Source organism: Atractosteus spatula, chromosome 12 (genome assembly GCF_055471065.1).
Source record: "Atractosteus spatula isolate fAtrSpa1 chromosome 12, fAtrSpa1.hap1, whole genome shotgun sequence".
Classification (NCBI taxonomy): domain Eukaryota; kingdom Metazoa; phylum Chordata; class Actinopteri; order Semionotiformes; family Lepisosteidae; genus Atractosteus; species Atractosteus spatula.
Genome location: NC_142717.1, coordinates 36390844 through 36408955, shown reverse-complemented (window position 1 = coordinate 36408955; position 18112 = coordinate 36390844). Strand labels below are relative to the sequence as shown.

At 39.2% G+C, this 18112-nt stretch overlaps 1 protein-coding gene across 1 annotated transcript; it reads left to right on the top strand.

Annotated features, from left to right (window-relative positions):
* Nucleotides 1-759: 759 nt before the first annotated feature.
* Nucleotides 760-16056, top strand: derl1 (derlin 1). The gene is made up of 8 exons (XM_088928824.1): nt 760-1122; nt 10211-10322; nt 11005-11069; nt 11317-11343; nt 12151-12246; nt 12438-12490; nt 12889-12999; nt 14641-16056. The coding sequence occupies exons 1-8, from the start codon at nt 970-972 to the stop codon at nt 14777-14779; spliced, it is 756 nt and encodes a 251-aa protein (XP_088784950.1). The 5' UTR covers nt 760-969; the 3' UTR covers nt 14780-16056.
* The last annotated feature ends 2056 nt before the right edge of the window (nt 16057-18112 follow it).

Genomic DNA, 18112 nt, shown 5'->3' with positions numbered 1-18112 from the left:
CAGAGAGAGGTGGCTGGTGGGTATTGTAGTTTAAAAGCATTTCCTGCTGTTGCAAGCAGGTAATTCATATTTTGTAAATGTGTGCTTTTTAATATAAAACAAATCCTAAATCCTAAAACAAACCTGAGTGTGCGGCAAATGTTACACATGGAGAAACCTGAGATAAAGCGATCACACAAGTTTTTTTTTTAAACAGACTTAATGTCCTTTCAAATATATTGCTTCGGGTTTAGTTTGACTAATTATACAGCTTATTGTAACGGACACGTCTGATCAGTAAGGAGCTGGTAACTAACCACGGAATCATCCCCACGTAGCGCGATGATTCAGTGCTTTATAATTAACGTATTACAGTTAAAACATAAGATTCCAAGTGACGATTTATGCGACAAAAAATATTTTTAAGAAGGCAATGTCAACTATGTAAATAAGTATTAAATTAAATTAAACTCACAACCAATGTTAATTTTTAATATTAGCGGGCAATTAGCTGTCGGGAATCTTTTCCAGAACTACTCATTTTATTGGTTGTTAACATTTCAACAAGTGATCTCCCCGGTTGGTGAACCGGCACCGTGTTGTTCGCGTAACCTTGCAAACAGGAAAACAGAAAAATGAAAAAGGCCTTTCAAAAAGATTCAAAGATAAAAAAAACAGTCAGCAACCTAATGACAGATCCTCTGTGATTGACTTTAGCCACCCGTTCAGAGAAGTCAGACTCGGCTGGAGGTCGGTGGGGCCTACCGCCCCCTTGCGGTCATGCTTGTATAATTAATACACAGGAAGTGTCGCCCTTTGACAAACTACTCCTGAGCAGCCACGTCAGGGAAACTTGAAGATAGTGAAACGAAACGTTGAGTCCAAAAAGACATTACTGTGCGTCGCGGACAACGAAGAGGGTTTTGTGGGAGATATTTTGGCTTGGATTTGGACTTCGTTCGGACTGTTGTATGCATAATTTTCTTGAAAATGTCAGATATCGGGGACTGGTTTAAGAGTATCCCGTTCATCACCAGATACTGGTTTGCTGGGTCAATCATAGTACCCCTAATAGGAAAACTGGGACTCATTAGTCCCGTGTACCTCGTTTTGTGGCCGGAATTCTTTATAAACAAATTTCAGGTAAGAAAAGATTCGACTCCTAATTTTGAAACCCTTTTACGTGTCGGTTAATCCTAGAAATGCAAAATACATTTATTTTTCTACATATGACGTCATTATTAAACAACGTTTGACGTTTTAGTTTTAGTTTTCTCTTTACAGCAAAGCGTGGTGATTTTTACTGCCTTTCTGTGTCTTATTTATTTTCAGAGTTCAAGGAATTCCTTTCAGGGAGTCATTTACTACCTTGTCAGACTGGCGTTTCTCGCCATTTATAACCTGCCGATATGCTTGGGTTTTTTTTTTTACAATGATACGGTCGTTACGGGCATTTTTAAATATATTATCGAAACACGGCCGAGTTAAAGAACCAAAACAATGCCGAACAGGGCTTTATTGGCGAGCTAGGCCTGACGAGTGTACGTCCTGTCGATTGACAAGTAAGCTGTCCACTCGCGTGCGCGTCAGTTCCCCGGTCTCCAATGGTGACGCAGCGGCGGTCGGACTTCCGGGAAACCGTGACGCTTTGTGATCGCAAACTAACCCTCAGACATTGAGAAGGATTTGTGTTAGGATACTATGATCCGGACATTGTTTTTTTGTTTGTTTTGTTATTCATTTACATTTCAAGTGTGGAGAAGTAGGATATGAAAGAAATACTGGAATAAAACGTCTGTATTTTGTAAAAGAAATAAACGATTTAATAGCAATCTGCTAATGGTATACATTTCCCATTACGAGATGAGAATAATTCTAATTAGGCAAGTGTAAACTGCTGTTGATGTTATAAATATAGTCTCATTATCATCAATCACAACCTTTTTTTACTTGTGATTGATGATAATAGGATTGCATTTATCATTTGTAATGATCTGGTTAGTGCAGTTTGGTGCATTAGGGTTTTCTGTTACAGTATAGTCTTTGTCAAATCAAAATACTGCAGTATTACTAATGTTAATTACATCACGGCTACTGTGCAAGTCATGGTTGCTTACTTTTCTTCTTAGTGGAAACTTAAAAAAACAACGAAATGAATACTTGGTAGATAGGCCTGCGTATACTCTCTGAAGTATAAATAATGCAAACAACTGTATTATGTTGTGTTTTGAACACTTATACGGGCTCAGTTAATTCAGGGAAACATGTGGAGGACACAGTGGTTTCCTTGTTTTAAAAGATAATGTATGAATTTTATGGAACATGCCAACCATCAGTCTACCCAGAGTTAAACATACTGTATGTAAATTAGTTTATAGTAAAATGAAAATTACTTTCAGTTTAGCATTGGAATATCAACTGACTTTTCTACTTGATTTCTGAAAGAGTTTTAGATGAATCATTGAGTCAGCATGGAAAAAGTGCAGTTTCAATTGGAGACAACTTACAGGGTGGAGTGGTGGCCCTGTGGGTAATGATCTGCACATTTGGCTGGAAGGTTGCTGGTTCAAATCCCACGGCCGGCAGAGGAATCCTACTCCGCTGGGCTCCTGAGCAAGGCCCTTAACCCCAGGTGCTCCAGGGGCGCTGTATAAATGGCTGACCCTGAGCTCTGACCCCAAGCTTCTCTCTCCTTGTCTGTTTGCCTGTGGTTCTCATGGAGAGCAAGCTGGGGTATGTGAAAAGACAAATTCCTAATACAAGAAATTGTATATGACTAATAAAGAGATCTTAACTCTTTATTACTGTACTGTAACCCTGCTTACAATTATAATTAAGGTATCTGTCATAACATTAAATGCCCACAAGGTGGTGCTGTTGAAACAGATGCTGGGTACCTGGCTGAAACAATAATGAGAAGGCTGTAGAAGCTGTGATGCAAGACGTACCTATACTTCTTGGTGACGACTGCATGGAGCTTAGTGTATGGTCAGGAAAATATTTAAAAGATGTAAGACTTTTTGACATTGTGTAAAAGGGGTTAATCGTTTAAAATGCACTTCATGTGCGCTGTGGTTCATGTATCACAGTTTATTCTGAAGCAGTCCATTAGGTTGACTTTGTCAGTGCCTTTGAACCTTTTGCATGTTTGAAACAGGTCCCCTCAAATCCAAGAACCTACTTGATCACTGTTCTTTGGCAGCAATATTACTTTTGTGCTGACCCAGATGTTCTAAATGGAGTCCCCCTAACTCATTGTCCAGTTTGATATTCATTGGTTGACATTTTATGCTTTTCTTTATGTATGTTTGAGTGGGCAGCTGCAAAGGAACAAGTAAAGGTTAATTCCACACTGAACAGTAGAAAGAAGAAAGCCAATATTTCAGCTGTAGTGCCTTGTTCAGGTGTGAAGAACCTAAAGGAGCCTCACACCTGAAACTTTCTACTTTTCGGTATGGAATTACACCTTACCTGTCTATGTACTGTACATGTATAGCTAATAATATTGTTTGCCTGTTTTATTATTTCTATACATTGCTTGGTGGAAGAAAATGATGCCAACAGAAACTTCAAGCTTCTTCAAAATTAGCATTTCACATCTTAAACTAGACTTTGCTTTTCTGCAGTATTTTTGATTTTTTTTTCTACAGTGCTATCTAGCTATGCTGTTTCTGTATCATTAATATTATGTTAGGAAAAGCAATGGACCTAATGCAGATCCTTGTGGTACTCCACTAACACAGAACAATAAGAGCATTTATTTAATCTGTATCCTGTTTTCTATCCATCTACCAGCTCAGTCCAAATACTTGCGTTCCTTTTGATGCCAACACCCTTCAGTTTTAGAATGATTGATTGTTTTGTGTAACTTAATCAAAAACATTCTGAAAAACTGAAGCCATTATCATGTTTGACATGTTTATTACATATTAATGTCAAAAGTTTAAAAGTGAAAATGGTTAAATATTGAAGATGTAGTGTTTATCACAAAACTGATTTTCAGCTCCCTTTCCTCCTCCCATGTTTTGTATTGCTGTTTAAATGTGACTATTAACCACCTTCAATATTTCATAACCTAAAATGTATAGTAACTGTAATCGTGAAGAAACTGTGAAAGATGGATCTTGCAAAGACAAGTGTTTAGAGTACAAGGCAAACTTCCTCCACTAAGCATGCTACATATGATTCATGGTTTCAGTAACTAGCTACCACTGCGTGTCTTGCCTGTTTGTTTCGAGTGTGAGGCCTGCTGCGTTAGTTGTGTTGTCGAAGGGGCTGTGGTGAGTGCAGAATCTTGTTACGTCAGTGCAGTGAGACCTGTCTGGTTCCTCCTTCAGTTTTCATCCAAGACGTATTGTGATGGGTCAGATAAACCCCCCAAGATTACGGATGAGGGGTATTTTCCTCTTTGTGTCTGTTGTTTGTTAAGGATTTTAAAAGTCACATACTAACGTAGCAGAAGCCATGACTGAAAATCTGAAAGTGAAGGTGTAGGCAGCTAGATTATTGCGTTTCAATTCAACTGTAGTGTGAATTCGGCAGCGTATACTAAAATAAATTTCAAGTCTTTTAAGCCGCATGGGACACCTAGGGGAAGCGAACTGTGTACACAAATTGAGAGTAATGTGTGTGCATTGCTGTAGAAACAGTCACCTTGCTTAACCTTTGGCGGGTGTGCAAATTTCTGTCCTTTTTAATAAGCATGTGTTTAACGTCACTCATCAGAAGTGCTCTTTTTCTTATTTTTCGTTCAACCACATGTTTGATGTCCTTTGGCTGGAGTTGTCACTCGTCGCTGAGCATAAGCCTGAGACGGGGACAGCTCTCCATCCTGTAGCGCAGTCCTTCCAAAGATGTACTTTTTCTTCTGGCGGAACTTTGTGTTGGCGAAGCAGCAGCTCGATCATCTGGACACTCAGGGCGGTTTCAGTCTGAACTGTTTTCCTCGAATCCTTGGCCTGAATTCCAACTGAAATGCACTTCCCCAGCCAGTCTGTGATCTAATGTGAGATTGATTGGAAAGGCGTAGACTCAAGGCTTTGCGTCACGGCCCTGAGTCAGAGATGTGCCCGTGCTTTGCTCTGGCTGACACTTAAGCTGCGTGATTAGAGCTCAGCTCGTATTGGACCAGCTTACCTTTCTGTAATTTGCGTCTGTTCTGTTGAGAAACAGGATCTGCTCTCCGAGCTAAGCCATTCCCTGTTAACGGTGCTTTTGCATATGCGTTCGTCAGTGCCTCTGTTCTCCAAACGGCATGCAGAGCTCTGGATTCTCCACGGGCTCGTGTACGCCGTCTGAATTTGTAAAGTCATATTTTTGCCCGCGTTAAAAGTAACAGTCAGCACTCGCACTGAAAGTGTGAAAGAGCTGCTTTGTTAGTAGCCTTGTCGTAAAGTAAAGAGAGGCTCCTCAAGTGTGGGGAATTCAGGACTTGATTTCCGTCCGAGGAGGCTCACTTGCAGACAGAGGCTGGACTAGTGCGGTTAGCTGGAGGATACGTCAGAACACATGGTAAAAAGGGCCCGGTGGCCTCTGGTTCGCTGCCTGTCTAATTCATTTGTTTGCAAAGGCTTATCTCATCCAGTCATTACTTGAAAACCAGGGGTGTAGCAGTCTTACCAGGTAACTTGTTCCACACTCCCAAACCATTTTGCCTCGTTTGTAGTCTAAATAACCCTTCCCTTTGCGTCTTCTGTTATGCGTCTCGCTACTGGGGCTGAAGAAATTCACAATATTACCTTTGTAAGTATTTTGCTATTTTGAATACTTGAGGCAGGTGCCTTTGTAGTCCTTTCTGTTTAAAGATTCAGTCCTTTATAGCATGTCAGCAGGACATTCCTTCAAGCAACAGAATGGACTTGGTCACTGTAGTTTGAGCTGAGTCCATAGAAGCAGTATTTTTATGATGTCCAGAATTGTACTCTTAAATCTAACTAAAACTCTTATTAATATCCTGAGCAATTTTATTATTTTCCTTCATTTGGGACTCTACAAAGGCATGCTGCTGCCTCATAGCTCTCGGATCCTGGATTTGATTCTAGTCATATTTGAGCAAAGTCACATTTGGTATAAACAATCAAGGCTGAAAATCATGAGTCATATTTGTTTGTATCTGTAATGAGTGTTGATATTTTATAAATCCTCCTCTCGCTTGGAGTACATTAACAGGACAGCTCCTACAGTGTACTTTGAGATTTTGGTAGTGCTAGGGGGCGATTTGTGACCACTCCTCCAGAATTAATTGCTTCTTCAAAGCCTTTTGAGTTCTGGTTTTGACCCTTTGTCGATTTGCAAGTGAAAGATACTTCCACCATATACTGACCCAGAGGTCTGTTCACTTGTCCGACCCATTTTTCTTGGTTTTTATCTGTAATTACTCTTCAGAATGTTTGAAAATTTAATTTGTTTTTCACGTGGATGTTGTGTGTTACAATATATAAATAAAGGTAAGATCAATTCTGATTTAAAATACAGCCTCGTTTTCTGTGTGTTAGGCCACAAAATGTGGTACTTTGGAAAGGTGTGTAGACGTTTTATATAGGCATTATATAGTAGGGATAATCTTCATGCTGAAATGTACACTTTAAACCAGAGCTGAGCTTCTTGGCAGAGGGAAACAGGTATTTGATAAAAATATCCTGTTCACTTTGAAGTTCAGGATTCCCACTATTTTAGAAAGTGCTCCATCTGTTTTTATACTAAACATAATCCTGCTGAGCATGTTCAGAAAGCTCATTTTGTGTTATATAGACCCTATGTTTCCCTTTATGACTCAGATGCCAGTACTCTAGTGGTGCTGTTAGAGTCTAATAGTGCTGTTAGCTGGAGGATACATGAGCACATAAGGGCCCAGTAGCCAGTAGTTGGCCAAGTTGGAGTTGCAAAGAAGAGGCTTCTTCATTGGAACCTGCCCATGAATACCACATGCATGCAGGTGATGTAGAATGGAAGTTTTGACACTGCATCCTGAAAGTGCCCGTTTGTTTTGATCTCCAGTTATTGCTTTTGAACTTATGGTTGCCTTCCCAACAACATTCTGTTCTGTGATATTTCTTGCTCCTGTTTCCCTGGGGGTCTCAGTATATTTGGAGGTCACTGTGCCTTGTGATGTACTGGTGCCCTATATAGAGATGTGGTTCTTTCTTCTGCTCTGTGCTCCCAGGGTACTTACGCTTAGCAGATAAGAGCAGCTGTCTGATGACGGATGGCTGCGTATTTCTAGATTGACATTTTTGTTTTGAACTTGTATTGTAACGTTCTGCTTGCTTCCCCGTGTTTTGTAGAGATTAAGATGTCAATACTGACACCTAGATCTTTTTCTCTTGTGCGGGTTCGCCTGTACATTTTCTTAAAGGTTCTGTACGGAGGTTTGAAATCGCACCGCTCTGTTGTACAGACAGCCACTTTGCAAACTGTCATCTGAGTTGACATGGATGGGATGGAACAAAAATGGCTGAGAGCATTTACTGTTCTCGGGCGACATACCTGTTAGACCAGCTCTGTAAATACGATTAGGAAAGACAAGGAAAACGAGCGTTAAAGCTGAGCTTCACAAGTTTCCGGAAAAAAAAATGATTTGTGGTTTATGGTGATGTAGCAATGTTAAATGACTTAGTCCTGTTTTCAGAGAGTACCATGATTATATGTGGTTCAGTTCAACCAAATGAACTGCATCTGGGCGATAAATCCGTTTTCAGGCACTGCTCCTGACATCCTTGCAGACTAGTTTGTTTTCGAGGCCAGGAGGTTTGCACTGAAACAACCTGCTAATTTCTGATTTTTCTCTTCCTGGCCAAAGCAGCATACAATGGCCTAGTTTTCAGGAATGCGCACAGTTGAGGGAACAGTATGCAGTTTTTCTTTCCTTTCTTTTAGTTTTTCTTTGTTACATGAACAGTAAACAGATAGTGGTGATATTCATGTACTGTTTGTATTGTAAACTACAGAAGAACTGTTAACGTTACATGTGTGCAGCAGGCTGTAAGCAGATTGTGTTTTTGGAAGGCTTTTTTTGTTTTGTGACTTGATTGCCACTGAATCTCCCAGAGAATTATTGTGCTTGTAGGTCTACCAATGTAAATAGGAGATGCTCTATACAAGAGGGGGACAATTTGGCCCATCGAGATCATTAGGTTTCCAGAGGCTAATTGATCCCCTCAGCCTCAGCTGTATGGGCTGGGTTGTTCCATGATCCCAGAAAACTCATTGCTTTTCGCTTATTACAGACTCTTTTTAAGGTTGCTGTGACAAAGGTATAGATTGTATTGTTGCAACCCTTTCTCGTATTTAAAAATATAGATATACAGTAGGCAGATGGGATCTTTTTCAAGAAATAACAAATGAAACCTTTTTACACAGGATGTTTTGTTAACAAAGAGACCCTCACTGGTGTAGTACTTTGGAAAACAAGACTTTTTATTAATTTGCATGAGTGCACACGTTCATCATTGCAAGAATGCCAATGGTTCAGTGCTAACTGCAGTGCTGACATCCTTTTTTTGAAAAAAAAGAAGAACCAGTCCCATAGAGAGTAAAGGAGAGCATCTTGAGTTGATTCATCTGAAAAACTGGGAATGCAAACCTTGTTGATTTTACTGTGTTAACCTGAATATGCAGTGATAAGTAGCTGTATTAGTGCCTGATATAATTTTAAATGAGCCAAGTGGACCTCTGGTGGGTTGCTCGGGCTAAACAATTGAATATCTTTTGCCCTTTCCTCAGATTTTTGAATAAACCGTTGTTAGCACACCACATCCTATATGAAAGTTGCAGATGGCTTATATCAGTACTGATGTGAGAATCCCGTTTTTCATCTGCCTACTTGCATTTCAGTGTTTGCATTTACTCTTTTGTTTTTCTCCGTAACCTCAAGCAGGAATTTGAAAAGGTCATGCAGCTCATCTCTAGAAATGCTGAACTGGTATAGAACAGCGCAGGCATGATCACACGCCTGTTGGATACGCTGCCACCACAGTGTTAATGCTTAGCAGGCACAGAGATCGGGGACTGACTGTGAGTTTCCATTTAGCTGCATATCTAAAAAAAATAGAGCCTCTTGTTTACTGACCCACTTATCTATGCCAGGGAATTACTAAGCAAGTGTGGATGACAGAACAGCCAAATGTCTGTTTTATTGCGCTTGTCTGGGCTGCACTAGAACCGGTACACTAAGGACCTGTGGACAGAGTAATATAACCTGTTTCTATCCATCCATTTTCCACCTGCTTTATCCAGGTCAGGGTCACCTGGGATCTGGTGCCTATCCTGGCAAGCAGTGGGCGTGGGCTGGGATAATCCTTGGATGGGATTCCAGTCCATCGCAGGCAGACAAACACACACTCACACCAGAGACGGTTTTTCCCGAAGGTCAATTAACCTTCCGGTACGTGTTTGGATTGTGGGTGGAAACCGGAGCACCTGGAGGAAACCCATGAGGACATGGGCAGAACATACAAACTCCACACAGACAGCACCCCAGGAATTGAACCCGGTGCTGCTAACCACTGTGCCATTTTTCCACCCAACATGTTTCCAACATTCAAGAATTTGTCTGCAGAACCCCATTGAGCTGTTGTAGCACTCATTAAGGAGTACTGATCATTGTTGACTTTTTAGGGCCTCAGCTGAGGTTGCTAAGCTGAGGTTTTAAGGCCTTAGCTAGTCACAAATTCTCCCAGTATTAGTGACTGGCCTTACAACTTAGGTTAGTTGATGTCAGGCGAAAAAATATAGTCTTGCCTGTTTAGCTTTGAGGAAAGATTTACATCCTCTGTGCCATTTATGTGTGTGTATTGTTAATTGTGCTGGAAGCAAGAATCCCTTTACCAATTAACCGCCACCCGTTAGAGGCAAACAAGATGGGAGTTGAGACCTGTCGTTTGTAGCCTTCAAGTAATTTTTGCAGTGTGTTGGCTTAAACTTTAATATGGGTTCGGTGACAGTGCAGTAGTGCATATTTAAAATTGTGTTTTGACATCTTGCCTAGATGTGCGACAAGTGTTTAGATGCAAGATGCAGTTATGAATACAGTTCAACCCTGTTCCAGACTATGCAAGAGACGTTTGTTTCAGTAGGTACAATCTTTAAAGTAAGCTCAAGGTGCAGTGCTTTACTTGAGTGGATTCCAATGGGAGATTTTTACACAGTATTGAGAGTGCTACGTGTGAGTGAGAGACTTTAGTAGAGTCCACATCCATCCAACAACCACTCTTGTTTCCATTTCTTACTACAGATATGGAGACCCATAACCTCAACATTGTACTTCCCCGTCGGCCCTGGCACTGGTTTCCTATACTTGGTCAACCTGTATTTCCTTTACCAGTACTCAACAAGGCTTGAAACAGGTAGGCTGCAGTCCAATACTGATGCTTTTTATGGATGATCTAGCAGGTACTGGTGTTTAGGACAGAACAATGTAAGCGTTCGACAAGGGAAGCCGCCGTCAAACTCGGGAGAAAATATGCTCTTTTGTCTGTCATTTGTTTTATCATCTGCATCGTGTTTCTGAAAAAAAAAAACACTTTAAACCCAAGAGCTGCATGCTGATGTAAAACCTAGGTCCTGACAATCTGTGGTCATAAAAAATCTCGAAAAGAGTAGGGGTGTTACCTTCCCATCCTGGCCAAATGTTCCATTGGCCTTTACCAATCATGGCCTCCTAATAATCCCCATTTATGAACTGGCTTCATTACTCTGCTCTCCTCCCCACTGATAGCTGATGTGTGGTGAGCGTTCTGGTGCACTATGGCTGCCGCCACATCATCCAGGTGGTACCTGTAAAGCGCTTTGAGTGGAGTGTCCAGAATAGCGCTATATAAGTGTAAGCAATTATTATTATTATAACGTTTCCTTGGCAAAGGGTTGTGATGGTCATGAGATTGTCAGTGTCCACAGCTCCGGCTTAAGTCCCCATGAAAGCCTGAATTCTGAAATGGTTATACGTGATCAAAGCAGGAGGCAGATTTCTAAAACTGACTCAATTACAGCACCTCTGTTTAATAGTTTTTACCATGCTTCCTTTCACAGGTGCCTTTGATGGGAAGCCAGCAGACTATGTATTTATGCTGCTTTTCAATTGGATTTGCATTGTTGTATCCTTTGATTTTCTAAGGTAGTAAACAGTATATACAAGGCTCTGGTGTCTGTATTCTCATTCGTAATCTTCTTTCACTCGTGTCTGAATTGATCTGTAGTTTCCACATCCCAGAAAACCAAAATGTTTAAGTACTTTCTCTCAGGGTCATTTCATCATTTTAGCTGTGGTTTTGTCTATTTCAAAGATTTTTAAATTAGCCTGAATTCCTTTTAGCCCTTTTTCCCTTAACCTTATGCACACAGATAACGGGATTAATCATGGACATGCAGGTAAGTCTTTCCTCTCCTGACACATTCAGCTTCTGGCTCTTTTGATTCTTTGATGGCTTTTTAAAATGACACTTCCCATCTGCAAGTGCGACTATATAAAAAAAATCACTTTTTCATTGCAAAACATTCCATAAGGGAAACTGACTGCTGTAAAGTACAAAGTGAGTCTGTGAAGCAGCAAGAATGACCCTTGGGTGTGCTGAAAAAAATGTGGACGAGTAACAGATCATAGTATTGCAGAACTCTATGGTTATGGTTTTTTTCATATAGACCAAATTTTTATAGAAAACGGGTGAATTTGTTTCTGTCTCCCTCCCCAGTGGTGTGTCTCTAGAGATGTAAGATCTGAGGATTAGAATACATTGACTAAGGGTTTAGTGATCTTTATTAACTCATTACATTGATGTAGTGCTCTAGAAGAAGCATCTCTTATAGCCTGTGTATGCAATGGAGAGTGTATGGAAGACCCTTTTCAACTAGTCAAGGGAGCAGACGTTTTTTAGAGATCAGAAGAACTGGTATTCTACAGTTTTCAGGAGTTTAGTAAAGCCTCTTATTTTGACTCTCAAATCAATCAGATGTATAACAGTGTTCCTGACAGTTCTCTAAAAAGCACCCAGGTGTTCTTCCTGACTGGCAGTTTAGAATAATATATATCTATAAACTACAAGTTAGGCTGGCCTCTTCATACACCTTCCTGTTTTGGACTTGGGTGGAACAGAAACTTGAGAAAATCAGACCTATTGTTCTTCTGATGGTAAATAGAATGTATTATTTGTTTTGTAACAGATCAATTTTGTTTTACAGCTCTTGATGATTCCCCTGATAATGTCAGTGTTGTATGTGTGGGCTCAGCTGAACAGGGAGATGATTGTGTCCTTCTGGTTTGGGACTAGATTTAAGGTACAGTACACTGAGCACGGGCTCTGGCACGCCCTAAGAAAGCATAAAGGCCAAAACAATACAAATACAGTAAAAACGTGAACGTGGTTATTTCCTTTACATTTCATCTGTAAGATTACTTAATATTTAGAGCACTAAAGAAACATTTAGAGTGTGTGCTTCATTAATTTCTTTCAACTGATCTGTTTCAGGCTTGCTATCTTCCATGGGTGATCCTGGGATTCAATTATATCATTGGAGGATCGTAAGTGTTTCATGTATTTTATCACAGATGTGCAGTCTAGAAAGCGAAAATGTCTGCTGTTCTTGTATATCAAATCGAGCACTATCATGCACACTATAGCAGCCTTGTTTTGTCTTGTAAATAATTCTAGAAAATGTATGGAGACATTTTTCTTTTTATGTGTTGGGCTTTTGTAATATTCTGCTCATTTTTATTATCCTTTAATTATTTTTTTTAATTGTATGTATTGTTTTCTAAAGACGTGTCCCTCATAAGCAAACAAGTAGTAATAATGATCAATAAAATGTGGGTGTGTGTGAATCGTCCCTGCTAAAGAATGTAAAGTCAAAAAAACAAATTAAAGTCGTATCAACTTCATGGTGGCATATTCTTTTCTCATTGTCCTTTCCTGTACACAGCATTGTCAATGAACTTATTGGAAACCTTGTTGGGCACCTGTACTTCTTCCTGATGTTCAAGTATCCCATGGACTTAGGAGGGCGAGCATTTCTTTCAACACCACAGTTCTTGTAAGTTTGCAAATGTCAGTTTTTTACTTGACTGTTAATCGTTGCTGTTATGGGTAATAAATGCAGTGTTTTCCTTATAGCCTATCTTTCTAGGTAAATACTGTACCTGGTGTATTTGCATCATATACTTATTTGCTTCACAGCACCGTTATTGGGATTTCAAGAACTATAGGGAGTAAGTATATATATAATATAAATTTATGTTATTATGTTTATTGGCACACTTTAAAGCAAAGCGTTGTGTTTTTACTAAATACAGTCAACAAGAGTTGAATTCTTTGATTTTTAGTGAGCAGAATGTTGAGTTAAGTGTATGAAAGCTTTTCCAAACCATAACAACAATTCTGAGCATAAGGAACTTGCAGTCCATTCTGTATGTATGTTTTTTTACATTGTAGATTTTGAAGACTGCTGATGTTTTTTGCCTCATTTCGACTAGCTGATCATTCATGACCATGATGCATTTGAGTGACTGTGGCACAAGTGCTACATCATGTCCTTAGAGGGAGAATTAATTGGGCACGATTGAGGTTATTTAAGGCATTGAATGTCCAGCCTTGTTCAAGTGCCCCTTGTATTTTCAAAAAAAAGTGCAAATTAGCAAATTAGTTGCAGGCATAGGTGATTTCGTTTTACTCATTATAGTCCAAAATATTTGCAAAAAATACTTGAGACCAACAGAAAAACTTAAGCGCTGCTCCGATGTGTTCAGATTGCCTTGTATAAGAAGCGGGTGCATTGTGTACATGCTGGTGTAATTTAAAGTTTTGTGTAAACCAGCTGAAGAATTCCATTAATACATTCTATTACTTCTAAAATGTACCAACAATTTTTTCTCAATTTTTCTCTACTAATTAAAAACTGTGTAATAGATAAACATTCCAGGTTTTTTTAAGTCCTCAAAAACAATGTAATATACAATAAAAAATTGAAAATATAATTATGTGTTCTCCTTTAAGGTATAATTGTCAAAATCCTTTTTTTAGAGCACTGTTTAATCAATATAAAGCCATCAGTGATTGAATCTGTTAAACAGTACTACGTTTTTTTGTGTCATCAGTATGGAAAGAAAAGCTACGATTTCTTCATGCCATCATCAAAAGGAAGCATGTAAAGCCTGAATGGCAGTAGACCCAGATCAAAACCCCGGGCAACACCAAATCTTAGACCTCTGTTCAGGGTTAAATTGATCTGAAGAGAGACAAACTGGCTGTTTGGTTGATCATATCTGAGATGCCAGTGAGTCTGTATTAGCCTTTGAATATGTAACAGGGTTCCATGGTGGCGCAGGGGTTGTCATTGCTCCCAGCATTGGGGTTCAATTCTGGACCTGCGGTGCTATCTGAGTGGAGTCTCTATGTTCTGTCTTGCTCTCGTGTTAGTGTGGGGTTTCCTCCCACAGTGCAAAGACATACTTGTAGGGTCATTGACTACCGATCAAGCTGGTGCGAGTACGTGTGTGTTTGTGCCTGTGTGTGCTCTGTGTTGGACTGTCGTCCCATCCAGGGCGTATCCTGCCTTGTTCCAGGTTGCTTGCCTAGAATAGACTCCGGCTCCCCCATGTCCCTGAATTGGATTAAGTGGTTCGAAAATGGATGGATGAATACAAAACATCTATTTTTTTTTTCCATTTGACTTTAGGTATCGATTCTTCCCCAGCAGAAGAGGTGGTGTCTCTGGGTTTGGCGTCCCTCCAGCTAGCAGGAGACCTGCAGCCAATGAGCAGGACGGAGGCGGCCGACACAACTGGGGCCAGGGCTTCAGACTAGGAGAGGACTGAGGGGGTCCTCCTTCACCTTCGAAGAAAGACTTTCATTATTGTGCAAATCGAAATAATGGTTCACAAAAGGCAGTGGATTATGCCCTGTCAAGAGAAGAAATTTGTCCGGCAGTGAGATCTAAGCTGCAGACCAGCATGATTTTTTGTTTCTATTGCTTTTTTTATGATGCCGTAGTGCATTACATAGTGTACCTGATAGGTCACCTTATGTGCACAAATTCACAACAACTTTTGCAAGGCTTTATTAAACATGGGTTTTGAAGAGATGTGTACTATAATTTGAGCATAGAAGAAACCATCGGATTTCTTTGCATGTTCCTGTCTGGAAAAAACACGACAAGAATTCTTTTTAGATTTTAAAAGTTTGTTTGGTGTTCATTAATATTTCTCATATAATACTACATAATACATACAATACTAAAAACTATTTCATGTGAGTATCCCATTGTTACTTAGGTTTGATGATGGTCATTAATTTAACCTCTATAGTTACCTTAATTGATGGGATGTACAAATTAAAGCAGAAAACCTTAATTGGAGAAATCGGTATACTTTTAATAGCAATTGATTCGGGACTACTTTGCCGTTTTCCAAATGGACACCAGGCATCTTGTTTTGCTAGCCGTACTTATTTATCTTCCATCATAACAAACACACAGGAGCTTTTTAAAATTCTTCACAAACAGCAAGCTAATTTTTGGAGGTGAAAACTTGAGTTAAGTGCTACATGGGTGCACTTTTACATTAGGTACAGTTGGTTCCAGAAGAGCTGCCGACAGTTTGAAGCAATTCATCTACATACAGTACCATTAAGATCAAGCTGTTTAAATGTTTCGACATTTCCCTAAAGAACTGGGATGAAACATAGCTCTTGAATTGTTGTGCCATATTCAGGTGTTAACTGTTTGTGGTCTTTAGCTGTGTACTAAGGTTGGTTTACAGAGAATGTTAGGTCAGGAAATGGAGTCATTTTATATATTTTGAGATTAAAAGCAGGGTTTAAATGTTAACTACTGAGATTATATAGAAGCCTTTTTATTTTCAGTTAAAGCCCTCATAGTAAATTAACTTGGTTTTCTTTAATGCATTCACACAAGGTGAAGTTTCTCAGTAGAATGCTTATTTGCAGCTACGTCCAGTACATGTAAATTGTTCCATACAATCCAGAATTGGAGAAAACAAACTTAATTAGCTCACTTCTGTATTGGTACTGTATTACTATATAAACCTAATTGTAAAGATCTCTTTACTTAAATTGCAGTAATCGTTTTATATACACAAGTGAATGCAATGGTTAATATTTAAAACAAATGTTACAATATATTACTGATTATGATTTCTTGAACTTTAAGGTTTTTTAAATGCAGCTGCTTATTTCAAGACTTTTTATCTGTGGTTCTCGTCCTTTCCCGATAACATTATTTATAACCCGATTATCTATGACATACAGTGGTGTGAAAAAGTGTTTGCCCCCTTCCTGATTTCTTATTTTTTTGCATGTTTGTCACACCAAAATGTTTCAGATCATCAAACAAATTGAAATATTAGACAAAGATAACACAAGTAAACACAAAATGCAGTTTTTAAATGAAGGTTTTTATTATTAAGGGAAAAAAAAAATCCAAACCTACATGGCCCTGGTGTAAAAAAGTGATTGCCCCCTAAACCTAATAACTGGTTGGGTCACCCTTAGCAGCAACAACTGCAATCAAGCGTTTGCGATAACTGGCAATGAGTCTTTTACAGCGCTTTGGAGGAATTTCAGGATTTTTTGGTAGACAGCAGAATTCATGGTTCCATTTACCACAGCAAGTCTTCCAGGTCCTGAAGCAGCAAAACAGCCCCAGACCATCACACTACCACCACCATATTTTACTGTTGGTATGATGTTCCTTTTCTGAAATGCTGTGTTACTTTTACGCCAGATGTAATGGGACACACACCTTCCAAAAAGTTCAACTTTTGTCTCGTCAGTCCACAGAGTATTTTCCCAAAAGTCTTGGGGATCATCAAGATGATTTCTGGCAAAACTGAGACCAGCTTTTATGTTCTTTTTGCTCAGCAGTGGTTTTCGTCTTGGAACTCTGCCATGCAGGCCATTTTTGCTCAGTCTCTTTCTTATGGTGGAGTCATGAACACTGACCTTAACTGGGGCAAGTGAAGCCTGCAGTTCTTTGGATGTTGTTGTGGGTTTTTTTCTGACCTCTTGGATGAGTCGTCGCTGCGCTCTTGGGGTAATTTTGGTCGGCTAGCCACTCCTGGGAAGGTTCACCACTGTTCCATGTTTTCGCCATTTGTGGATAATGGCTCTCACTGTGGTTCGCTGGAGTCCCAAAGCTTTAGAAATGGCTTTATAACCTTTTCCAGACTGATAAATCTCAATTACTGTTTCTCATTTGTTCCTGAATTTCTTTGGATCACAGCATGATGTCTAGCTTTTGAGGATCTTTTGGTCTACTTCACTTTGTCAGGCAGGTCCTATTTAAGTGATTTCTTGATTGAGAACAGGTGTGGCAGTAATCAGGCCTGGGTGTGGCTAGAGAGATTGAACTCAGCTTTCCAAAGATGTGATAAACCACAGTTGATTTATGTTTTAACAGGGGGGGCAATCACTTTTTCACACAGGGCCATGTAGGTTTGGAATTTTTTTTCCCTTAATAAAAACCTTCATTTAAAAACTGCATTTTGTGTTTACTTGTGTTATCTTTGTCTAATATTTCAATTTGTTTGATGATCTGAAACATTTCAGTGTGACAAACATGCAAAAAAATAAGAAATCAGGAAGGGGGCAAACACTTTTTCACACCACTGTAGGTATTAACACTCTGGCCTGGAGTTAAACAGTAAATTGTCCCTCTGTACACTGTTTTGTACAATGGGATCCTTTCTGTAGTAATAGAACTAAAGGAAATGTTCAATTAAAACCAAAACTTGTTGTGGGTGCGAGTTCCAGATTTAGTCGTCCTTGATAAATGTTTACTTTGTCTAATAGTAAATCTGCATTTTTGTCCACATTTGGTTTTACTGATGGAATTGTAAACAGGCTTGTTTTTAAATATTTCCAAATATTTAAGCCCCTTTATGTGGTAGTATTATTTAGGACCAGTTTAGGTGTTCTGTTAAGTTTTTAAAATATTTATTGTTTTCAGATTTTGCTTTTTTTAATTATATTATTTAATTATATTAATTATAGCACATTCTCTTATAAAGTGCAATTGCACATCTCTTTCAGTATTTGTAATATGAAACTAAAAACCACTTAAAAATTCAAATGCAAACATGCAAGTAAAACATTATACCACTTCATTAGGAAAACACTTTCTCCAACACTTG